Below are 27,035 nucleotides of genomic sequence, written 5' to 3' on the forward strand. Positions count from 1 at the left end.
CAATAGGACTCAGAAAATGGAACTGGCTTACAAGTGAACACAATAGAATTACAACAAGAAATGTGTATTCATCAAAGCAAAATTTTGAAGTTTAAACAAGATAAACAAATCTTAATGAGAATGTGGAAGATGCTATTGGTAGAACCAGACATTTCTGTTCAGCTAACTGAATTACTTAAATTAGAGCATGCGGGATATGAAATAAAATATTAGATAGCAGAATAACAATCACAAGGATAGTGCCAATGCTTCAAAAGGAAATATTCAGAAAGGAAAACATTAAACATAATTTAACAATACCAGAGAAGGAAAGTTGCTACTCACCATATAGCGGAGATGCTGAGTCGCGATAGGCACAACAAAAAGATTCACACAATTATAGCTTTTGGGCATTCAGGCCTTTGTCAGCAGTAGACACGCACACACACACGCGCACACACACACACACACACACACACACACACACACACACACACACACAAACGCAACTTGCACACACCAATTTTGCGTGAGTGTGTGTGTGCGTGTGTATATGTGTGTGTACTGCAGACAAAGGCCTTAATGGCCGAAAGCTATAATTGTATGAATCTTTTTGTTGTGCCTATTACAACTCAGCATCTCCGCTATATGGTGAGTAGTAACTTTCCTTCTCTGATATTGTTACATTCCATCCTGGATTTTCCATTGTTTAAACATAATTTATAAATTCTTCCAGGCTAAATATTTACACACTGTATTATAAAAAACCTAGCATACCTGCCTGGATAGCCATGCATATTACAGTGTCACTTCCAAGATGTGGAGGAGCACCAGATCTATCTGGCAGATTAATGACAAGGGTAGGTGCGCCGGTCAGCCTGAATGTGGCTTTTAGGCAATTTTCCACCTCCCACCAGGTGAACAAAGGACTTGTACCCAAGTTCAATCTCAGTTACATAATTTAAAAACATTTAGAAAACTTTTGTTCACTTTCACATGGAGAACACTACACAAAGACAGTTGGGGTAAACACATGTTGGGGTGGCAACAGGACGGGCATCTGGCCATCCCTTAAATTAACATTACATCCACTAATCACCATGCCAACCCTGCACCAATGTGGTACCAAGTTATAATAAAATTATGACGATGAAAACCTAACATCTCTAAAATAAGTGCAATCTCTCCATAACATAATTGATTTGAGATAATTTCAAGCAGAAAGAAAAATCAGACTGCAACATACTGAGTAATCAGCTGTGAGTTTTATCAGCAACATTGCTTTACCTTAAGTATTCAGTTGTACAAAATGTATGTACGATTTCTTAATGTGCATTTGCAGCCTTATTTGTTTGCTTCACTTTTCATTTAGCCTTGCTTCCAGCTAATTCATCCCTTTCAACCTACATACTTCATCTTTTTAAAAGATTTAGCTCACCAATATTTTCATAAGGAATTATTGCTTCTGTGGATTAAGTAGATACCATTAAGGCTTCCTACTTTGGCTGCTTTTATTCATTAATGTCATATACTATTATATTCTGGGGGAACCAAACTCTTTGGGGGGTGGGGGTGAATCCACTGTGGAAAAAGAAAAAAAAAGCTATTAGAATAATGAATGGTGTCCACATAGGCACCCTTACAGGCTCTTGTTTCGAAAGATAGGTATCCTTTCTAAAGCCTCACAGTGTATTTTTCCCTTGTTGACATTTACCTGTAACAACTTTGCTCTGTACAATGACAACAGTGAATATTGTTACTACAACACATGAAGTTTGAACATGGAACTGAAAAGTCTAAATCTTATTTAAATAGAGGTTTATTACTCCAACATGTTTTATGCACTACCATCACACATCAAATGCCCTCAAATTGTCAAAATTCACATTCTGATGGAGTATCTAATAGAGAAATCTTTTTATGTGGTCCATGAATTTTTGATAGGAAATGAATACCATCACTAAACTTAAATTGTTTTACACATATTTATTTTGAGCACTATCACAGGCATTCAAAAATCTGGTTTTTGGTATTCATGTATTTATTTGTTGAGTGTAATAGTTAGCTAAACTCTGCTTCCTGCTGATCCTTCTTCAGCATAACACAGCTTTTTGTTAGTTGGATATATGTTTTTAATTTGATGTTTTACCTGCATAGTTTGCATTTATGTAAGTTACATCTAAACTACATACGATTTGAAATGTTCCCTCTCCCTGCAATTCGCTCACTACCTGACTCTACGGAACAATAAATAAATATTTCCATATCTAGTCATTGCAGTTGGTTGGAAGTTGATTTGGGGGAGGGACCAAACAGCGAGATCATCAGTCCCATCAGATCAGGAAAGGATGAGGAAGGAAGTCGGCCATGCCCTTACAAAGGAATCATCCCGGCGATTAGCCTGAAGCGATTTAGGGAAATCATGGAAAACCTAAATTACGATGGCCGCATGTGGGTTTGAACCACCATCCTCCTGAATGCGAGTCCAGTGTGTTAACCACTGCGCCACATCACTCGGTCAAGTCACTGCTGTTCTCTGCAACTTCTGGGTCTGTTTTTTTTTAATTTTCATTTTATTTTTTTTATTCCTGTTTCCTTTATTATCAGTTGCTTCACATACATTTTCTTATACTTTGGAATGATTTAATATTGTGAGGCTTCTCCCTCCTCTCTTCAACCACTGCCACACGGAGAACTTGGACGGAATTTCTGTCTGGTCCTCCCCCTTCCTGCTTCCTCCCCCACTACAGTGGAACCTTGCATAGAGAGCATAATTTATTCCAGAATCTTACTCGTAGTGTGAAACATTCATTAAGTAAAACAATTTATCCCATCTAAATTAATACAAAATATGATAATGCATTCCACGCAGAAAAAGTACAAAAGTTTTATGTTAATCATGCCCTTTATTCAATGAAAATTATACTTACAGTATTATGTACTTTATTATTTATGATACATAACTAATTCTTTTTTACTATTAAGCTATCAATAGTCATCTGTTTCTGCCAATGCTTCAACACTTGGTGAAGGTGCAACACAGCATTATTGTCAAATAAACTTGTAGCATGCATAGCCGCTTTATTGGGGTGGTGATAATCGACGTATGATGCAACCAATTCCTATACTTTCAGCATTTCTCTTATTGCACCAGAAGACTGCTGCTTTGCTGTTAGCACCTCTGCCACTGTCTCCTCGTCCTCCTCTGTAACTCCATAAGCTCTTGGATGGTCGTTTCTTGGCTGTGATCTTCCACAAGCTCATCAACAGCACTGTTATCCACTTCTAGTCCCATGCTCTTGGTCAAACACACACTCTCATTGACTACAGGTGCCACAGGTACTGACTCAAATGCTTCAGGGTCACAATCAACAATGCACTCTGGTCAAAGCTTCTTCCAAGCAGAAGTGTGAGTTTCCTTGGTAACCCCTTCCCACGTCTTTTCAATCATCTTGTCGCAGGCAACAAAGTTAAAATGATATTTCCAAAATTCTCTTAGAGTGAAATTGGTAGCTTCAGTCAATTCAAAGCAATGCTTGAAGAATGCTTTAGTGAAGAGCTTCTAAAAGTTAGAAATAATCTGCTGATCCATAGGCTGGAGTAATGAAGTGGTGTTGGGAGGCAGAAACTGGATCTTGATGAATTGAAATTCTTCAAGGAGGTGGTCTTGCAGGCCTAGAGAATGGGTAGGAGCGTTGTCCATAACAAACAAGACATGGAGTGGGAGATTCATCTCAAGTAAATATTTCTTCACCAATGGACCAAACACTTCATTGATCCAATCACAAAAAAGATCATATGTCACCCAAACCTTGTTGTTGAACCTCCACATCACATTTGACCTGCTCTTCTGGACTTAACACCTCTTGAAGGCTCATGGAGTTTCTGAATGGTAAACAAGCAGTGGTTTAATTTTCATATTGCCACTTGCATTGGCACAGAACAGCAGTGCCTTTTGATCGGGCAATACATTTTCCTTTGATGTTATAAAGGTATACTTCAGCAGCTTTTTACAGAATAGACCTGTCTGATCACAATTAAAAACCTGTTGCAGCAGATAACACTAAGAATCTACGAGCATCTTGAAGCTGCTGATGAAGTTCTCTGCTGCCTTTGTGTCGGAGCTGGCTGCATCGCTGTGCCTCACAAGGCTGTGGAAGTTGGTTCTTAAACTTCTCAAACAATCCATGGCTTCCCTCATCATCCAGAATACTAAACCATTGTTTAGATACTCTTGTCACTCCCTTTGAATCATCTGTATCCTTAATCTTGCACTTGTTCTTGAGTATAGTGCAAGTAGTTGATGTAGACAGATTGTATGTGTGTGCTAAATCAGCAATGCTCACACCACATTCATGTTTTCCAATGATTTTATGTTTAATTTCTAAGATCACTTTGTTTCTATTATGGTCACCTTCTTGCGACTTTAAAAGGGTATTAAAATTTGCACGCAAAAGCAGCTCTGTGTAAACACAAGCTGCACTAAGATGGTAGCAGAATGAGGGCTAAAGCCAAACTGCAGTACATACAAAAGACATTGTTCATATGCCACGGCCAACAATGAAAGGTGTTCATATTGTTGAACATTTCCCACGCCATGCATGAACAGCAGGTGAAGTCACATTAAATGTTGTCACTTGTTATGCGAAACATCACTCATTAAGTGAGTCATTTTTTACAATTTGTTTTGCTCCTTATGCGAATTGCACGTTATGGGGGTGCTCGTTAAGTAAGCTTTCACTGTATTTTCTTTTTTTCATACATACCTGAAATAAAATCCACTCAAAACTGTGATGAAACAAAAGATCTGATTCCATATAACCAACGCATCTTTGATGAACAAATTTATAAATGAACTGTATGAAAGGAATTAGTTCACACTGTAAGCTACTCACAATATCTGTGATAGTCCTGTTCTCTCACTTTGTTTAGTTATTGTTGTTTCTATTATTTTTAGTGACAGGAACATAATTCATTATTAGCAGTGGCAGTGTTGATAAAATTGACACTTCATTATTTTAGCCCACTTATCATGCCACTATTTCTACTAACATATACCAGAAGCAGACAGATACTCTTTGGCTGAATAATTAGATCCGCTGGAGTTGTACATTCATTAAACTATGCTGTCAGTGACCTCCATCTCCTTTTTCCCCTTCCCCATGCCCTCTACCCTTCATCTTTTTTTCCAGAAACAATATATGCTGCATTAGGCCTGAAATTAAGTGGATGTTTATGACTTACCAAAATTTTTTCCTTAGATGATGGGCACTGCTTTTTTACATTGATTTAAAATGTTAAGTCGTACAATTTCAGGAAAATGGTTTTGCAGAAGTTTTACAAGGAGGAGGGGAAGGAGGAGAGCAATCACGTAACAGAAGCTTAACATACTGAGAACCTGTGTCATTAATAATAATAATAATAATAATAATAATAATAATAATAATAAAAGAACTACTTTCTGTAACAGGCAAGAGATTCTTGCTGATAGTATTCAAAATTAAGTGAAACCACTGTAATACTTGTAATAGGAATATAGTGAATTACCTTATATATTTCAGCATTAGTACTAGAACTTGCTTGTTGTTCAATCATAATCTCCAAGGCAAAATCTCCACTTGATGTTTCTCCATGGTTTGATCGAGACTGAGTCACATAGAGCGGCACAGCACACTGTGCTTCCACCAACTGATTGTCGCACTGTACATCACGTACACGTAAATACATTGATGTTTCTTGGTCTGACCACAATGCCTTCAAGTCTATCTCTTTAAGTGTCAAATACAGTAACTCTTCTGCTGGTGTATGCTGTGATACGAGGCTCAGCCCAAGACCAGCTGGTAAACTGATTTTTACCTATAAAACATGCAGAAACGGTAAGCTCATTGAACTAGCAACACATTTATTGCTATGTGTAAGCTTTTAACAGCAATCTCAAAACATAATTACAGGCTGTAAATCGTGCTCTGGAGAAGTGCCATGTCCAGATGGAATCCCAATCAGGTTTTACAAAGAGTACTCCACGGCACTGGGCCCTTACTTAGCTTGCATTCATCACAAATTTCACACCTAGAGTAAAGTATAAAGTGACTGGAAAAAGCTCAGGTGACTCTTATACATAAGAAGGGTGAAAGAATGGACCAGCCAAATTATGGATTAATATCAGTTTGCTGCAGAATTCTTGAATATATTTTCACTCGGAATATCATAATTATATTTCCTAGAGACGGAGAAGTTTCTGCCCACAAATCAGCAAGGTTTTAGGAAGCATCGCTTTTGCAAAACTCCACTTGCCCTTTTCTCACATGTTATACTGCAAACTATTGGATCTACATGTATGTCTACATCTACATCCAAACAAACACTCCGTGTCACCATACAGTGTGTGACAGATGGTTCCCTGTACCACTAATTTCCTTTTGTGTTCCACTCACAAATAGCGAAGGGGAAAATGACTGTCTATATGCCTCCATAAAAGCCATAATTTCTCTTATCTTATCTTCATGGTCCTTAAGCAAAATATACGTTGGCAGCAGCAGAATCATTCTGCAGTCAGCTTTAAATGCTAGTTCTCTAATTGCCTCAACAGTGTTCCCTGAATAGAACATTGTCTTCCCTCCAAGGATTGCCATCTGAGATCTTGATGGATCTCTGTAATACTTGCAAGATGATTGAATCTACAGGTAACAAATCTAGCAGCACACTTGTAAACTGCTTCAGTGCCTTACTTTAATCCGAGCTGGTAGGAATCTCAAACACTCTAGCAGTACTCAAGAATGGGTCATACGGGTGTTCTATGCATGGTCTCCTTTACAGATGAGTCACACCTTCCTAAAATTCACCAAATATACTGTAATCGACCATTCACTTTCCCTATAACCATCCTAACATTCACATTCCATTTCATATTGTTTTGTAATGTTATACCTACATATTTAATCGACAGGACTGTGTCAATCAGGACACTAATAATGCTGTATTCAAACATTACAGGATTGTTTTTCCTACTCATTTCTATTAACTGACTTTTTCTACATTTAGAGCAAGCTGTCATTCATCACACCAACACAACGTTATTTAAGACATCTTGTATCTTTTTAGTCACTCAACGATGGCACGTTCCTATACACAACAGCATCATCAGCAAACACTGCAGATTGCTGTCCACCCTGTTCGCCATATCATTAATGGATATAGAAAATGATAGCAGTCCTGTCAAACTTCCTGATGTTACACTTGTCTCTGATGAACACTCGCCGTCAGTGTCAATGTACTGGTTTCCAATACTTACAAGTCTTCGAGCCATGCACTTATGTGGGATCGTATTCTATAATATCGTACTTTTGTTGGCAGTCTGCTGTGGGGCACCATGTCAAATGCTTTTCACAAATCTAGAAACATGTAGTCTGCCTGTTGCCCTTAATTCCTCTACACCCATCTTACTAGAACTAAGTGATGCCAGTTCATGAAGTGAGATGTTAGTAATTGCTTATCTGCTCTGTCTAGCAGGAACACTCTCCTAGCCTTCTTGACTGATTTGTTAACTTTTCTAATGATTGCTGCTATAATGACATCATGATCACCAGTCCTATTTCTGTACTGACATTGTCAATAAGTTCCAGGCTATTTGTAGCTACAAAGTCTAAGGTATTTCCACTGTGTGCGGACTGCTGAGCTAGCTGCTCAAGACAGTTTATAGAAAACTGTCTAGCAGATTCCGTATTTCTAGATTTGTGGAGAGTATTTGACACGGTGTCCCACTGCTGGTTGTTAATGAAGGTACAGGCATTTGGAATAAGTTCACAGATATCTGAGCACCTCAAAGACTTCTTAAATAACGGAACCCAGTATGTTGTCCTTGACAGTGAGTGTTCATCAGAGACAAGGGTATCATCAGGAATGCCCCAAAGAAGTGTGATAAGACTGCTTCTGTTTTCTGTATACATAAATGATTTGGTGGACAGCAATCTGTGGTTGTTTACTGATGATTCTATGGTGTATGGTAACGTGTCGAGTGGCTGTAGGAATATACAAGATGACTTGACAAAATTTCCAGTTTGTGTGATGAATGGCAGCTAGCCCTAAATGTGGAAAAATGTAAGTTAATGTGGATGAGTAAGAATATCAAACCTGTAATGTTCGGACATAGTATTACTAGTGTTCCACTTGACACAGTAAAGCCATTTAAATATCTGGGCGTAACATTGCAATGCGACATGGGGTGGAACAAGCATGTGAGAACTGTGGTAGGGAAGGTGAATGGTCAACCTCAGTTTACTGGGAGGATTTTAGGAAAGAGTTGTTCATCCGTAAAGGAGACCACATATAGGATGCTGGTGCGATCTGTTCTTGAGCACTGCTCTCGAGTGTTTGGGATCCATACCAGCTTGGGTTAAAAGAAGACATCGAAGCAATTCAGAGGCGGGCAGCTAGACTTGTTACCGGAAAGCTCAAACAACATGTAAGTGTTACAGAGATGCTTCGGGAACTCAAATAGGAATCTCTGGAGGGAAGGCGACATTTAAAAAAAAAAAACCACACGCTAATGAGAAAATTTAGAGAACCGGCAGCTGAAGCTGCCTGCCAAACGATTCTACTGCTGCCAACATCCATTGTGAATAAGGACCATGAAAATAAGATACACGAAATTAGGACTCATACAGAGGAATAGAGACAGTCATTTTTCCCTTTCACTATTTGCGAGTGGAACAGGAAAGGAAATGACTAATAGCAGTACAGGGTACCCTCCGCTATGCACCATATCTAAATCTCTTCTCCAAAAACTATGTGGAACAGATATTTCAAACCCTACCTTTGAGGAAGTTCACATGAAACTGGTAACATGCAGTTATGGCAACAATGAATAATAAAATACAAAGGCCAATTAGAACAAGAAGAAATATTTGTATGTTCAGCAAACTAGACAGAGAAACAATAGTGTGATACTTCAATGAGAAACATGAAACTTTTAGCTCAGGATACGATCACATAGAGGAACTATGGCTCAAGTTTAAGAGAATAGTTGACCATGCACTGGATAGATATGTACCCGGCAGGACAGTGTATAGCAGGAGAGATCCTCCGTGGTAATCAGTCATTGTAAAGGAACTTCTAAAGAGACAGAGACTACTATGTAATGGGTATAAGACAAAATATTGCACTACAAAGAGATGCTGAATGAAACATGTTTGGACGGCAAGGGATGAATGTGTAAAGCCTGCAATGACTACTGTAGCAGAATAATGTCAGAAGATCTTTAACAAAACCAAAAGAAATTCTGGTCATGTGTAAAGACTATTAGTGACTTCAAAGTTAAGTGTCCATTCACTCACAGATGAGATGAACTGAGATTAAGAATAGCAAAGCAAAAGCAAAAGCACAACTTTATAAATGTTCCTTTACAAAGTAAAATCCAGAGTATTGCCCCAACTTAATTCTCGTAACACTGAAAAGATGAGTGAAGTACGTATTACTGTCAGTGGTGTTGGCAAACAGCTGAAATCTTTAAAATTGAACAAAGTCCCAGGGCCAATTCATGGCTGATTTAGCCCCTGTTACTATAATCTATAACAGCTCCCTCAACTAAAAATTTGTGCCCAGTAGTTGGAAGAAAGCATCAGTCACACATGCCTACAAGGAGGACAACAGAAGTGGTCCAAAAACTACCATCCAATATCCTTGACATTCATTTGTTGTAGAATCTTAGAACAAATTCTGAGCTCAAATATAATGAGGTCTCTTAAACAGGACGACCTCCTCCATACCAACCAATAGGGATTTCAAAAACATGCATCATGTGGACCCCAATTTGCACATTTCTCACATGACATCCTGAAAGCCATAGATCAAGGTAGTCACATATATGCAATATTTCTCGATTCCCAAAAAGCATTTGACTCAGTATCACATGCTTATTATTGAAAGTACAATCATATGGGTATCAGGTAAAAATATGACTGGATTGAGGATTTCTTTGTAAGGGCAACACAGTATGTTATCTTGGACGGAAAGTCATCAACAGATGTAGAAATGACTTCAGGAGTACCATTAATGATCTCGCAGACAATATTAATTATACCCTCACGCTTTTCATAGATAATGCATTTATCTATACTGAAGTAGTCTGGATGAAGCTGCACAAATATTCAGTCAGACCTTGATATGTTTACAAAGTAGTGTACAACAGAAGTTTTAAATGTTCAAAAATGAAAAAATGAAAAAAACATAGTATTGCATGAATATAACATTATTGAGTCACAGCTACAATCTGTAAACTCAAATAAATACTTGGCTGTGCCACTCGGTAAGAACATTAAGTGATCTATCATATAGGCTCAGCAGGTTAAGCAGGTAGCAGACTTCAGTTTATTAAGATAGACATAAACTATCCCGAGAAAGCCTGCTAACAAATTTTCAAGAACTGGTTATAAACGGTGACTCTAGGAATATATTACAGCCCACTGCATACTACTCCCACAGGAATTGTGAGGACCAGACTATGTTAATTACAGCATGCACAGTGGTATTTAAGCAAACATTTTTCCCACACTCCGCATGTGAATGGAACAGGGAAAGCCCTAACAACAGATATAGTGGGATGTACTCTGTGCTACGCACTTCACAGTGGTTCACAAAGGGTAGATGTAAGTATATGCAGAAGTAGATGAAGAAACATGATATTACAATGCATTTTGAATATTGTTTCAAAACACTATTAGCTTCAGTACTGTCAGGGGAATATAATCAACACATTTTTTGCTGTCAAACTCTTGTCCATTTCTGTGAAATTATCCTATTTCTGCCACAAAGATCACTACACTATACCACCACAAATATACAGTACTCAATATCAGAGCATAAATCTCTCTCTCTCTCTCTCTCTCTCTCTCTCTCGTATGCCCCCCAACCCCTTTCAATACACCGAATGATCAAAAAGTCAGTATAAATTTGAAAACTGAATAAATCATGGAATAATGTAGATGGAGAGGTACAAATTGACACACATGCTTGGAATGTCATGAGGTTTCATTAGAACCAAAAAAATACAAAAGTTCAAAAAATGTCCGACAGATGGCGCTTCATCTGATCAGAATAGCAATAATGAGCATAACAAAGTAAGACAAAGCAAAGATGATGTTCTTTACAGGAAATGCTCAATATGTCCACCATTATTCCTCAACAATAGCTGTAGTCGAGGAATAATGTTGTGAACAGCACTGTAAAGCATGTCCGGAGTTATGGTGAGGCATTGGCGTCGGATGTTGTTTTTCAGCATCCCAAGAGATATCGGTCGATCACGATACACTTGCGACTTCAGGAAACCCCAAAGCCAATAATCGCACGGACTGAGGTCTGGGGACCTGGGAGGCCAAGCATGACAAAAGTGGCGGCTGAGCACACGATCATCACCAAACAACGCGCACCAGAGATATTTCACACGCCTAGCAATATGGGGTGGAGCGCCATCCTGCATAAACATCATATGTTCCAGCAGGTGTTTATCAGCCAGGCTGGGGCTGATGTGATTCTGTAACATATTGGCGTACCTCTCACCTGTCACAGTTTACAAAAACAGAATCACGCATTTCCTCGAAGAAAAAAGGCCCGATAACGGTAGATGTGGTAAATCCAACCCATACCGTGACTTTCTCTTCGTGCAATGGAGTTTCCACGACAGTTCTAGGATTTTCGGTAGCCCAAATTCTGCAGTTGTGGGCGTTGACAGACCCTCGGAGTGTGAAATGAGCTTCGTCGGTCCACAACATGTTACTCAACCAATCGTCATCTTCCACCATCTTTTGAAATGCCCACACTGCAAATGTCCTCCGCTTCACTAAATTGCCAGGTAACAGTTCATGACGCCGATGGATTTTGTATGGATAGCATCGGAGGGTATGTCTCAGTGCCAACCAAACAGTAATGTATGGAATGCCGGTGCGACGTGCGACTGCACGATCGCTGACTTTCCCCGTACATAGACGAACCCGCTACATTCTCCATTTCTTCCTGAACTGTCTCAGCAGCATTACGCCTTGCGCTCAGTCGGCCACTACGGGGTCTATCGTCTAAACAACCAGTGGCTTCGAACTTTGAAATCATTCTCGCCACAGCTGCATTTGTCAACGGACCTTTACCCATTCGAATCCCCTTCCTATGGCGATACGATCGTAACGCTGAACTAGCACATTCCCCATTCTGATAATACAGCTTCACTAAAAGAGCCTTTTCAGGTAACATCAACATGCTGTGACTGCAGGTGCAGCTGATTCTCTCTCTCATTACAGCTCCTTTTATACACAATTGTCATGCGCAGTCACTGATGTTTTGCTGTCCAGCGCCATCTGTCGGACATTTTGTGACCCCCCCCCCCCCCCCCCCGACTTTTTGATCACACGGTACATGTACAATACACCTAAGTTCACAGGAATACTTTCTATGGAGCATATTTGGAGATAAATAAAATAACTGTTGCATGACTCAAACCTCTGTGCAAGCCTTTGGATTTGACTACACTCTGGCTTGCCTGTCTGTCAGTTTTGCTGCCAATTTCATCAACCAGTTTCTCTTTTGTCCTCAAAAGGCTGATTGGGCCACATTTCAGACCTTGGCACCACAGAAAAATCTGAGATGTTCACCATGTACCTCCGTGTTAGTAGCCATTGGTGTAAACCACTACATCATGGAGGTTCATTAGAGGTTTCTTTGTGCAAAATAAAATATTTTCTGTGAAATGAGCAGCAGCACACATTTTAGTATTCACTGATCAATAGTCTGTCTGACACACACACACACACACACACACACACACACACACACACACAAATGCATGTGCATGTTTGTGCACCCTCGTCGATAATGCTACTCTACAGCTCAATCAGTTCTCACAAAGACTGGAACCAATCACACAAAAACAGAGTACTATTATAATTAAAGAGCACAATTTGTTTCTATGTATTTGAGAAAATGAAAACGCAGGACCTTTTTATGAAGACATAAACATAACAGTTATAAACTTTCAGAAAGAAGCCTGAACACTAGGTCAATTTTAACATGTATTTTCCCAAAATGAAATTACTTTTCAGAACAGGCAACAAAGGTAAAGCTGTGAAGGTGAGTCAAGAGTTATGCCAGGATAAATCATTCAGCAAGATGATTGCCTGCAAAAGGCAAGGATTCGGGTTTTTGTTCCATTCAGTCAAAAAGTTTTGACCTGTCAGGGAGTATTTTTTACTATTCCTTTCTTCGACTAAAATGGAGGGGCAGAGTTCTGAAAAATAAAAGTGTTTAATCTTGTTTATGAAACACATTTGATCAGATTGTGGATTACAAGAAACAGCAAATCACAAACTTTGCTCACAAATAGGTCTTCCTGCAGGAAAGAGGCAGTTATGTGTTGTTATGTAGTTTTCTGTTCTTTTCTTTGGACATGTTGATGGGATGAGGTTCTACAGCTTTTTTTGTACCCACTTCTGGCTGCCCACTCTTCCCAATCACAAACTGTTCTATCCAATGATTAGATGACATATGTGTTAAGACTGTTTAATTCATCACACTATATCCCTCAAAAGCAACTTTGGATACTGCATCAGGTTTATAATTTCATAAACGTTTATGAGCTCTCTGCAAAAAGACATTTTTCTGATTTTTACCAAGTAAAAGAAAAAAAACTTAAAAAAAGATAAAACAGGAACATTTAACAATTCCAGTTAGAATCCTGATGAATTCGTTGGTTACTCCACTTCAGTGGATAGCTCTTATCATTATTTTTGCACAAAAAACTGAAATTTTTAAATAAACTTTAATGTTCTTTTTTAATTGCAAGTGGAAACCAGAGACAAGTAATTCCTACGAGTAATTTACTTTCAACATGATAAACCAACACACACATACTTATTTTCTTCATAAATCCAGTTTCCCTTAATGTTTTCAGTCCTGAAAGCTTGGAGTATTGATTTTATTTTTGTTCCTCCTGAAGGTAAAACCTATCCTGCATCTCTGTGAAATCAATAATGTTTTTAACTTTGGTCAATTCCATTGCCTTTCAGAATTTATGCCAGCATCCAAATTTATATCTGGTGTAGTTGGTGCAGTTACTTTATTCTAATCTTTGAACTGACTTTTCTAGTTACAGGCTAACATATAGTTTAACATGGACTCCTAGCCATTAACTCACTGCTGCATGTGAAAAAAGTAATGAGCAACAGATGAAAATCCTACGGCTGACAAGGTATCAAACTCCCAAACTTTTAAACCTGTAGTCTCGCACTTGTTGAAGTGCTATGTATTCCTTACCTTAAATAATAGTTCCCTTGAAAAAATAAAATTAATAGTAGATACAAGGAACAATGGTGCTATGATATATCTCATGCCTCATGCATTCCTGAAGTGTAGTTGCATGAGTAGAACTAAAAAATAATGTGTTTGTTAATGTTAGCGCTAATCATGTACACATTTCCCACAAACTGACACATTCCATATCATTTTGATAAAAAAATCATTCAAGTGATTTATGCAACATGTGACTAACTAACCAATCAACCATTATTTATGATTGGAAAGGCTCAGCAGCTCAGTTGTTAAAAGCCAGACTACAGATTCAGAGGTATGGGGTTCGATCCATTATCAGTTCTAGGTCTTTTATCTGGCATTTATCACTTCTTTTAACCTCTGGGAGTGATTTAATTTGAAAAATGCTGAATTGCACCACAGTTTGGAGTCCATGTTAAACCGTAGATCACTCTGTAATGAACTGCCTAAATTAGATCAAAGTTTAGAGGATGGCAAGAGCATAACATGTACAACAGGACAAAGCCTAGTAAAGCACTGTAGTATTCAAATTAACCTTCTGGTTGATGACAAATTTACTCACCAGTAATTATGTCCCTTACTTCACAAAACGACTTCAACTTTAATTATATGTAGCTTCTAAGCATATGTTACTTCTGTGCATTTTACTTCTCACCAGTAACACTAAGTAAGGGAGCTGGAGCTCACTTCCTCTTCTTCCTAAACCCCCAGCCAACCCTTTAAAAACCAATCAGGAAAACGTAGTTACGTATGTCTGTAAAATTTTTCTAATTTTCTACTTTATGTCTGGATATGTATTGTTCCAATACAATGTTTTATGACACTGTTCTCTTAATACATCTTTTTTCTCAATTTTAATATTTTACAGTGTGTATCAAATGTGAATTACCAAGATATACCCTCTCATTCAAGTCAACTATTTTGCAGAAATTGTTACAACACATTTCTGCTCACAACTGGGCAGATTCTATAGGTAGATCTTTTAATGTGCAATGTTGTATGTGTGGGTCAGTACAGTGCATAAATGTACTCAGCTGGTGACACGTGCACAATTATATTTTGGTCCTGACCCATCACAGCAGTACTGTTAAAGAGGAATTATAGCTAGTCTCGTTCAACGACATAAAACAATTTTTTCAGTCACAATGAGAAATTACCTGCATCTCTTTTGAGTCATTATGACTAACTCGTCCATCAGTGGATGTAGCACCATGTTTAATAGTCATTACTCTGTAATTGTGAGCATCAGCATGCTGCAACACAACAAAAAGGCATTAATGAGACTGATTTTTACTATTGATAGAATAATGAAAGCAAAATTATGAACAATAGACAGATGTGTAGAAGACACAATAGTGAATGGAGAGTAAGAGATAAAACTAACGTTTTAGTGGTTACTGCGACACTGATGCTTATTGAATACTTCAAACAATCTCATATGACAGTTTTGAACTGCAGTTATAGTTTTAGTTAGGATTTCGGTTTTTTATGTGGCTGTAAAGAGAATATGCAAATTGTGCCCTTCAGTTTCTCCAAATTAAATTCCCAGTTGATAGATTAAACAATCCCTTCTAGCATCCCATAATATGAAATAACTTGTGCCAAAATAGTATTACAAGGCAACATCAGATATGCCTTCAGACAACCTGCCAGCTTAAGAGAACAGAACTGCAATCAAATAAATAAAAATAAAATCTAAAGTAGAGCAACAACACTTTCACATAGTTATACCCACTAAAAGATAAGTCATAACTAAAAGTAAGAAGTATCAATGGGTTTCCAGCAATACAGGAAAGACATCAGCTTTAATAAATAAAGCAACTGCACAGAAAACTAATAAACACAAAACCAACACATGGTTTTATTACTGCAAGGAAAAACATGGAAAACAGATGAAAATATAGTAATCAAAATTTACATTTTCTGTTCTCAATATAGGGTATAAAGATGTTTTTTAAGCAGCCTTTTTTGTGTGTGGGCCACAGCTTCCCTATATCCTACCAGCAGATTGAACCTGGCCATTTGCTATACCTACCACTGAGTTCATGTATTTATTCCACTCCATATTTTCACACACTGGTTTTCCTAGCCATTTGCACTGTTCATTTTCTTAACACTCCCGTACAAGGTAGAAAACGTAACACAATAGAACAACCCAACATGGCTCTATCCCTTAAACAACTACTTTCCATCCTATCTTCCCTTTTTCTGCATATACTGCATTTTTATTTTGCTGACAGGCTCAAGGAACTAATGCAGTGTCACCCTCCACAGCATCTACACTTGGCTTTGGACAGAGTGTTTCAAAAAGACTGATCTGATTTCAAAACTCCATATTTATTGATAAAAACATATTACTATCATGGCCAAATTGCAAAATACTCACACAATTTAATAAGTTTTTGCTATGCAATTACAAAAGCACTGTGGGCCGACCAGCAGTATCACAAACAACATCTAAATGATACCTAAATTCGTCAAACTTTACATAATGTATCTGCTTTTACAGAAGTTATGGCAGCTGTTATTCTGTTTGTTACTTCTTCTATGTTAGGATGTAAAGGGAAATGAATACACTTTCCTTCGCACATCCTCACAAGAAAACATTTCATGTGGTCAGGTCTGGTGATCTGGGAGGCCAAGAATGAAGGGCAGTGTCTCAGGGTCTCGTGTGCCCTATCCAGTGTTGGGCTATCTTCAAATGCTGTGGAACTGGCTTTTTCCACAATTTCAGGAGGACTCCGATGACTTCATTTTACAACAGGATGGATCCACCACACTAGCACAACAACATATTTCAGTTTCTCAATGACACACTGCCTTGACACTGGATAGGCTGCACGAGACCACAAGACACTGCCCTGTTTTCGTGGCTTACACGATAGGAAGAGATAAAGCCATGCAATTTGTTCCTAGGGAATACGTGAAGGATTGTGTTGTCACCTCTCCTTTACCTTGTAACATAAAAGAAGTGAAGAACAGAATAACAGCTGCCATAACTTATGTACAAGCAGATGCATTATATAAAGCTTACGATAAATTTAGCTTATCATCTAGATGTTGTTCGTGCTGCTTCTGGTGGACACAGAGTATTTTTAACAGCATAGCTAAAACTTTAGGATTTTGTGTATATTTTACAATTTATCCCATTCCTGTAGTACATTTTTACCAATAAATATGGAGTTTTGAGATCGGGTCATTCTTTTTTACACACCCTGTATTTTGTCTACTCTTACAATGTACATGATATAATGTACATCTAAGTAGTAGTTAACACAATCTAAGACCTCAATTTGCAATGAAAATAACTGAATGATTTTAGGCTTTTCAACTGCTTACACATGTAATTTAACAGGTATTTTTATTCAGGTTTAGCTTCCAATTCACATACAAGAATTAAGTTTAACAGATATAAAATCACATGCACTGGTAGCATCTGCTTATTAACTTTTATGTGCATAATTATATAACTAATTATAATGAAAGCCAGTCAGTAGTCATTGTTACAAGCATTTATTTTTTTTTTTTTTTTTAATTCTTTCCATGTACTGTTGCTCATACTTCTTGCTATTTAGGTTGGATGCACACCAATGGCACACAGCTGTCACTATGCTTCAGAGTTATACTGGTATATCCATATTATATCAATAATTACGAAGCTGACTATCATTTTAATACATCATGGCATTAAAATCAAGACCTAAATTTCCATTATACTATGCAAAACATATCTCTGTTGTAGAAAAAAAAGTGTCAATGTCCCATCTTCAACTGACAATAATAATTCCTGTACAGGCAATACTGAACTTTATAAAAGTTTCGGTGATGTGGATATGAATGTGTATCGAAATATAAAGTAGAAATCAGGAAGCAAAAAGAGTGGCACTCTTTTCCTAGCAGGCAGGCACAGCAGAAAACTATCAAACATTCTGCAAGATATTGATAAAGAGCTTCAAGCTATTAGCATTGTCAACCCTGATGCAGTTATGAAAAATGTCCCTGTTGTAAAATCCCAAAAGTTCATGCTATAACAAAATGATTTCATAGTCTGTATTATGCATATGAATGACATAGCAAAGAATGATTGAGATGCTTGTCTGGGGTCTCTACAGAACTTTTTAAAAATTAATGAATGTAGAAATGCTATAGTCATTATGATGCCATCCAGGCATGTTTTAAATCACAACTCTTGTGTAAATAAAAAATTTAGAAATACAAACATAGAAATTAGGAAGCTATGCTTCCAGCACACAAATTATGATGTATTAAAGGTAGGTGAACTGAGCAGAAACCTGCACACTAGACATAGTACACACTACATATGGAATGAATCTCAGTTATGAAGGGAATACATTTTCATGTAACAAAATCAATGTGGTAATGAACTACAGACTCCCACAGAGTGAAACATTTGATATTAATGTTGCATTTTTAAGAACAAAAATACAGTTCCTGGTTTTGGGGAAGCTACAAAGGACAAATGTTTTCTTGTGCCTGATTCCACTCTAAATGAAAGCTAGTAAGGAGGATCACCTCCCATATGATTTGGTCCACAAGTAACGAATCTTTGAAAGACTGCACTGAATTTCAGACCCCTGAAAATACCAGAGTCCACTGGAAAGACGTTTTACATGTTTTAGTTTGTAAAAATAACTCTTCTGAGTCATTCTGCAATACAAAATCAATGCACAGAACTTTTATCTGTTCTCAATTGTAATCACAACCTTTCAGAATCAAAATCTGCAGAAAACATCTATATTTATTATCAGACTATTTAGTCTGTAAGAAAGAATTTTTTGGTATTAGACCTATTTCTGCTTTAACTCTATTTGATTCTGTATTTATAACTCTGTACTCCAGCCTGACAAGTGGGGGTGGGGGGAGTGTGGGAAGTGGGGTGCTATGGGTAAAATACCAGGAACCCAAGCCTCATGGGGCAACCAAGTCTCTCAAGGGTTTGGATCCTCCAGGTGCTAAGCTAGTAAATACCACACTAATATTGTAAAATAATGTAGAAAAAAAAAACAGACTGCTACTTACTGTAAAGAAGACATGTCAAGTTTCAGACATGCATAATTAAAAAAAACTCACTCTAAGATTTTGGCCACAGCCCTTGTCAGTAAAACACACACACACACACACACACACACACACACACACACACACACACACACACACACACAGCAAGTACAACTCATGCACACATTATTGCCAACTCCAGCATCTCGAGCCGGAATTCTGTGTCACGTGAGATGCAAATAGCAACCTGGAGGAGGTGGAGAAGAGAATGGGACAGTAGTATATGGGTGCGGAGACAGACAAATGCTGTCTGGTAGAGTGTGCAGGGCCTACACTACCAAAATGCACACAGCCTGGAGGTTGTTGGGCAGAGAGGTGGGGGAAAAAGGGAGCAAAAAAGGATAGGAGCGAGGGAAGATGGGCTTGTGCATTGGCACAGGGCTGCAAATAAACAGGGTGGGAGAATGATAGGATGAAGGGGGCAGGGGCTGTTGGCCGGAGGGTGTGCCGATAGCATGTTACCATAGGTTGAGACCAGGGTAATTACAGGAGTGGAGAATGTATTGCACGGATAACTCCTACATGCACAGTTAAGAAAAGTTGCTTGTGGAGGGAAGGATACAGATGGCCAGGGTAGTGAAGCAGCCATTGAAATCAGATGTGTCATGTTCAGCTGCATATTGCACTACAGGGTGGTCTACCTTGCTCTTGGCCACAGGTTGGCAGTAGCTGTTCATCCTGATGGAAAGCTGGTTTATAATCATATCATTATAAAAATCTGTGCAATGACTGCAGCAGAGCTGGTACATCAACACCTTTTCAGGAGGGGTGGGAAGAATCTTGGGCAGAACATCCCTCATGTCAGGGTATGAAGATAGGTAATCAAAGCCCTGGTGAAGGATGTAGTTCAATTGTTCTAGACCAGGGTGGTACTGGATGATGAAGGGGTAACAGTCGTTTGTGGCTGGTTCTTGGGGGTGTGAGGGGAAATGGTATGGGAGAACTGTTTGCAGACTAGGTCTGGGGGTAATGCCTGTCTGTGAAGGTGTCTGTGAATTTTTGTAACTGCAGCTATGCTGTCCCTCAGTGGCCAGGCTACGCAGGAGGGATTTTTTGTTGTGAAAGGGATGACAGCTGTCAAAATGCAGATACTATTAAAGGTTGGTGGGTTTAATGTGCAGATGAAGGCATCAGAGAGGAGGAGGTCAACATCTAGGACAGGGCACACTTGGCTGAGGAGGACCACATGAAGCAGATGGGAGATGAAGTGTTGTGGTTATGAATGAATGAAGACAGGGTGTATTGGCCATGAGTCCAGATCATGAAGATGATATCAATGAACCTGATCAATGAACCTGAACCAGACTACGTGTTTTGTGTTTAGGGTGACTAGGAAGATCTCCTCTAGATGGCCCATAAAAAGGTTGGCAAAGGAGGATGCCACGTGGGTGTCCTTGTCTGTGGTTTATGATCCTTACCTTCAAATGAGAAGTAGTTGTGGGTTATAACAAAGTTAATAAAGTGTATGAGGAATGAGGTAGTGGGTTTGGAGACTGAAGGATGTCTGAAAACGTAGTGTTCAATAGCAATACGACCAAGGGCATGAGGGAAATTTGTGTATAGGAAGGTGGCGTCAACAGTGACAAGGAGGGATCCAGGAGGTAAAGGGGTGGGGCTGGTGGAGAGTCGGTGGAGGAAGTAATTGGTGACTTTGATGTGGGAGGCTAGATCATGGGAAGTTGTTGGTCAGTGAGCAATGGGGCATCCACAATTGTTGGATCTGTGGGTCTTGGGGAGCATGTAGAAGTTGGGTGTGCTGGGTGTCATAGGGGTGAGGAAGGAAATGGATTCAGGGACGATGTTCTGGGAAGGGTCTATGGTTTTAAGCAGGAATTGGAGTTTGTGTTGGACTTCTGGGATGGGATCATTCTGGCAGAGTTTACAGATGGAGGAGTTAGATAATTGGCAGAGACCTTCTGGCAGGTAGTCACTGTGATTCGGGACAATAGTGGTGGAATCTTTGTCTGCAGCTGGGATGATTGGGTCAGCATTTGTTTTGAGGTTGTGTATGGCTGTTCTTTCTTCTACTAAAAGGCTGGTGTTCTGAGGAAGGGGGCAGGATGATGAGGCTAAGTTCAAGGTAAGGAATCCCTGTAATGTGACCAATGGATGGTTATGTGATTTTTTTTTTATTTTTTTTTTTTTTTTGAGGGGGGGGGGGGGGGGGGGAGATCACAGTTGGATGGTGATATGAACTGTAGGAGGGAGGGTTCAATGTTCTTCAAGTTTTTACCACCATCTGTGAACCTCCCCCCCCCCCCCCCCCCCCCCAAACCTCATCTAGCCACCTGTTGGTCACCTGTCAGGAATTCCTTACCTCCAAGCTAGCCTCACCATCCTTCCCTAAGTTCTTCCTCAGAAGACCAACCCTTCAGTAGAAGAAAGAACAGCCATACACAGCCTCAAAACAAATCCTGACCTCATTATCCTAGCTGCAGACAAAGATTTCACCACTGTTCTTATGAATCACGGTGACTACCTGAAAGAAGGCCTCCACCAATTATCTAACTCCTACACCTATAAACTCTGCCAGAGTATTCCCATCCCACAAGCCCAACACAAACTCCAATCCCAGCTTAAAGCCTCAGACCCTTCCCAGTACATCTGCCATGAATCCATTTCCCTCCTCACCCCTATGACACCCCTCACAATCAACTCCTACATGCTCCTCTAAATCCACTAACCCAACAACCCTGGATGCCCCATTCTGGCTGGTTACTGTGTCTCCACTGAAAGAGTTCTGGTGCTCACAGACCAACAACTTCAACTGAATGCCCGTAATTTAGCCTTCCATGACAAAGACACCTACCACTTCCTTTACTGACTCTCCACCATTCACACCCCTTTACATCCTGGATCCCTTCTTATCACTGTTGACACCACTTCCCTATACACAACCATCCCTCATGCCCATGGTGTTAAAGCTATTGAACACTACGTTTGCCAATATCCTTCAGACTCTAAAGCCACTACCTCATTCCTCATACACCTTACTAACTTTATTCTAACACACAACTACTTCTCATTTGAAGAGAAGGTGCATAAACAAATATGCAGCACAGCCATGGGCACCCACACGGCATCCTCCTACACCAACCTTTTAATGGGGCATCTAGAGGAGACCTTCCTAGCCTCCCAGAACACCAAACACATAGTCTGGTCTAGGTTCATTGATGATATCTTTATGATCTGGACTCAGGGCCAAGACATCTTATCTTCATTCCTTCACAACCTCAATGCTTTCTCTCCCATCTGGTCCCCCTCATCCCAGAGTGCCACATTCCTAGATGTTGATTCCTCCTCTCTGAAGGCTTCATCTGCATATTAAACCCACCAACCACAACAGTGTCTGCATTTTGATAGCTGTTATCCTCTTCACACCAAAATACCCCCCCCCCCATATAACATGGCTACCTGGGGGCAATATAGCTGCAGTGACAAAAATTCCCATGCTCAGTAGGCAGTGACAAAAATTCCCATGCCCAGTATGCTGAGGGTCTCACCAAGGCCTTCACAGATAAACAATACTCCCAGACCTAGTCTGCAAACAGATCTCCTGTGCCATTATTTCCCCTCACACCCCCAATACCCCCCCCCTCCCCCAGAAGCAGCCACAAAGGAGTGTCCCCTTCATCACCCAGTACCACATTGGACTGGGACAACTGAACAACATCCTTTTCCTGGGCTTTGATTAGCTATCATCATGCCCTGAAATGAGGGACGTCCTACCCACGATACTTCCCACCCCTCCTAAAGCAGTGTTCTGTCACCCACCCAACCTCCACAACATCCTAGTCCATCCCTATGCCACTCCCAATCCCAACACCTTGCACAAGGATCATAGCCGCATGGAAGGCCCAGGTGCAAAACCTGCCCAATCCACCCACCGAGCACTTCCTATTGCAGTCCTCTCACACCCACGAGAAGCCAGAATGCCTGCGAAAGCAGCTATGTCTTTTACCAGCTCTGCCACAATCATTGCACAAATTATTGTATTGGTATGATTACTCACAAGCTGTCCACAAGATGAATGCCCACTGCCAAACTTTGGCCAAGAGTAAAGTAGACCATCCTGCACCACAACATGCAGCTGAACGTAACACATTTGATTTCAATGGCTGCTTCACTACCCAAACCATTTGGATCCTTCCCTCTACCACCAGCTTTTCTTAAACAAGCAGGGGGGAGTTATCCTTACAACACATTCACCGCTTCTGTAATTACCCTGGTCTCAACCTATGGTAACATGCTGACCCCACACCCTCCACCCAACAGTTTCCATCTCTCCTGTCCTATCATTCTCCCACCCTGTTTATTTGCAGTCCTCTGCCAATGCATCAGCCCATCTTTCCCCACTCCTCTCCTTTTTTGCTCCCTTTTCCCCACCTCTCTGCCCCACAACCTCCTGACACCACATCTGTTGGCAGCCTAGTACATGCACACTCCATCAGACAGCATTCATCTATCTCCCCACCCATATCCTATACCCCTTCCCCTTCCCCACTCCCTCTTGCTTGCATCCCACAGTGTGATGTTGCATTCTGGCCCAAGATGCTGGAGTTGGTGGTTGTGTGTGCATGAGGTGTGCTTCCTTTTTGAGTGTGTGTGTGTGTGTGTGTGTGTGTGTGTGTGTGTGTGTGTGTGTGTGTGTGTTTTTTAACTGATGAAGGTAGTGATCGAAATCAGTGAGTGTCTTTTAACTGATGAAGGCTGTGATCGAAATCTGTATGTGAGTGTCTTTTAACTGTTCCTGTCTGTAGCTTGAAGTGTCTTCTTTACGGTAAGAAGCAGTCTGTCTTTTCCTACATTGCTGATATTCCCACCTGGAGTTCCCATTGTTTGATATTGTACACTAATTTTTTATCATACAGTAAATAGAGGAACATTGCCCCAGCACCAGCACTGCTCATCTACTCTACATCTTTGATTTACACTTCAGTTCTTCCCTTTTATCATCTTCCAGACAGATTGAATACAATTCTATTTTATGTTTAATCTTGCATGCACAATATTTTCTTTAGACATAATCCACTAATACCACCTTGTGTTGGAGTCCAAGAACCACTTTCTCTAAATATTGTCGGAAACCTTAACAAAATATTTTCCCAACAAATGTACCTGGCAACAGCTGTGAAATGTCATTATAATTTGGTAGGATTGACAACAACATTCAATTATAATGCACTTCATTCCAAGATGATTTTGCACAAAATACATAGAAAATATCTTGCATTCAAGAGTACAAACAAAAAATATTTCTATGCATATATATGAGATGTTGTCGTGAAAGAACTGTAAAAGGAAGAAATGAAAAGATGAGAAAGGGGTAACATTGATCATACTGATGCTTGGAAGTAAAGAGGTAATGTTCTTCTTTTGTTTATTCTAAGGACAATCAATTTACATGGGAACTCTCATGTTACTTTATGAGACATTATTTCTTTGTCAAAGAGGCTTGACCTTCAGGAGTCCATCTCAGTAAAACTGGAGAACTAAATAATGGCAATTTCCTCAGAATATTAAAACTATTGAATAACTATGATACAGTTCTTGCAAAACACATTAGCAAAGTCAGAGATGGACAAGAAGCTATAAGCATTTACAAGCATATCATCTGTAAAGTGATACTCAGAACAAATTTATTGCTAGTTGTGCCCATAACATCAGGAGTTCCATCTTGAAACAAAGAGAAAATGAGTTCTATTATTCAATTATTGTTGATGCAACTCCTGATTCAAATCATGTTGAAAAGACAACATTCATCCTGCATTATATTTACTTCTGTAAGGAAACTGATGCATATGAGATAACTGAATGGTTCTTGGAATTTTTAGATTATAATTGGAAAAGAGGACTTACTAGTGCACATTTAAATAGAATCAATACTTGTGAAATGCTCAATTCCTGACAGTGAATGCAGTGGACAAGGTTATGATAACAGAATAACATGATAAGAAGCAGTTGCCTGAGGCTACAGTTGTGTGTGTGAGTTGCATTTGCGTGCCTTAATGGCTGAAAGCTTTAATTGAGCACATGGTGAGTAGAAACTTTCCTTTTCATAATTTTTAAATTCCATCCTGGATTTTCCATTTCTTCAATGGAACCCTCTTGCAAAATTTTCTGTGTGTACTTGCCGTTGGCTGATACAGAGCACATGCAGCCGAGAGTTGTCATGGAGAAGATACTTTCTTCAGAGGGATTCAGCATCTTTACAATCTGGTCATTTGCAGTCCACAATGATTGAAAATTCTGAAACTAGGTGTTGGAAGTTTTTTTTTATTCCATGTCTGATTTCTGTAGGAGAGCTCGGGTTGAAGCTGTAAAACCAATTGCAGCCAACTTGGATAAAACTGCGGTTGCTTCTGAACTCTCAGAAGTTAATTTAATCAGCTACAACAGGTTCTGTGGCACGGGGTGTTTAGGATACGTGAGATGCTTCAAGTGTTTAATCATGGCATCAATTTGGCTACAGTTGATGGTATCATTACAAACTCTAAATACTACCACTGATGTTGAAGTAAGACACTTAGAGTAGTAGTAGAGGGGTTTTCTGGGCGCACGACAGCAAGGTCTTCAGCGCCCGTTCAGTATCCTAGTGAGACGGGTGTCAAGAAAAAAAAGCTCAGAACATTTACATAAAACGGAACATAAAACACGGGGAACAATCATTGGAAAATATGTGCTCACCCACACAGAAGCGTGGGATGAAGCAGGGCGTCAGCAGTAAAACAGGGACAACACAGGAAGAAAATGAGAGAGGGAGCTAAAACAATGTAGCAGATGGAAGTGGCTGGCTGACCGCAAGGAAAAAAAGGGAGGAGTCAGCCACTCTGCAATACACTAAAACCTCCAGCCTAAAAGTTTAGGCCAGAGTCCAGACACATCACAAAACTTAAAAACCCTAGACACACACGTCTCATCGTTTGCTAAAACACAAGGCAGATCCCCATCAACTTGTGCTTCTGCCCTTGCATCACGATATAAAATGCAGTCTGTTAAAACGTGCCGGACAGAGATGTGCACACCACAGGCATCACAAAACGGAGGATCCTCCCGCCGTAAGACACTTAGAGAGCTTATTAAATGGCTTAAAATATTTTCACAAAAATTGAGGCACCATTCTCCCAGAATCTAAAGTTGTTACCAGGGTAATTTTGATTGATTCTGAATTTCCAGAGGTGCACAATAGAAAAGAGGATATCATTTCATGATGAAACCAGGAATTAAGTGACAGATGTGAATTCAGAATATTTATTCGCGATAAATGTATTTTACATTATTACTGACAATGTAGTGTCTAACTTGAAAGCCAATAAGAAACAGTGAAGATTTTAGATTAAATGTTTGGGTTTTTGCAGAAACACTCACAGATGATTGACAATCAGGTCACTGAAGCATTCACGTTATTTACCAATGAATACCATAATGATATCACAACACATTTAAAGGAAGAAATTAAATACTTGAAAACACTTCATACACCCAACTTTGAATAAATTTCTTTGTAACCATTATACCTCTAGAGTACGATGCATAAGCTTAAAATTTCAAGCTCATTTCTGAATGAATGTGTAACTTTGCACAGTCCAGTGACAACAGCTGAAGCAGAAATGTTATTCAGCACTCCACTTGGTGTTAAAAATTCTCAGATCAACTATGTCTCAACAGTG

The 27,035-nt window shown here is 39.5% G+C and overlaps 1 protein-coding gene across 1 annotated transcript in view; it reads right to left on the bottom strand.

The window, feature by feature from the left end:
* Nucleotides 1-27,035, bottom strand: part of LOC126251307 (intermembrane lipid transfer protein VPS13D) — a 520,493-nt gene that overhangs the window by 44,984 nt on the left and 448,474 nt on the right. The window contains 2 exon segments of the mRNA XM_049951633.1: nucleotides 5,527-5,835; nucleotides 15,444-15,539. Of these exon segments, the coding sequence (XP_049807590.1) occupies nucleotides 5,527-5,835; nucleotides 15,444-15,539 (405 nt within the window).

The sequence above is a fragment of the Schistocerca nitens genome, chromosome 4 (assembly GCF_023898315.1).
Source record: "Schistocerca nitens isolate TAMUIC-IGC-003100 chromosome 4, iqSchNite1.1, whole genome shotgun sequence".
In the NCBI taxonomy this organism is placed as follows: domain Eukaryota; kingdom Metazoa; phylum Arthropoda; class Insecta; order Orthoptera; family Acrididae; genus Schistocerca; species Schistocerca nitens.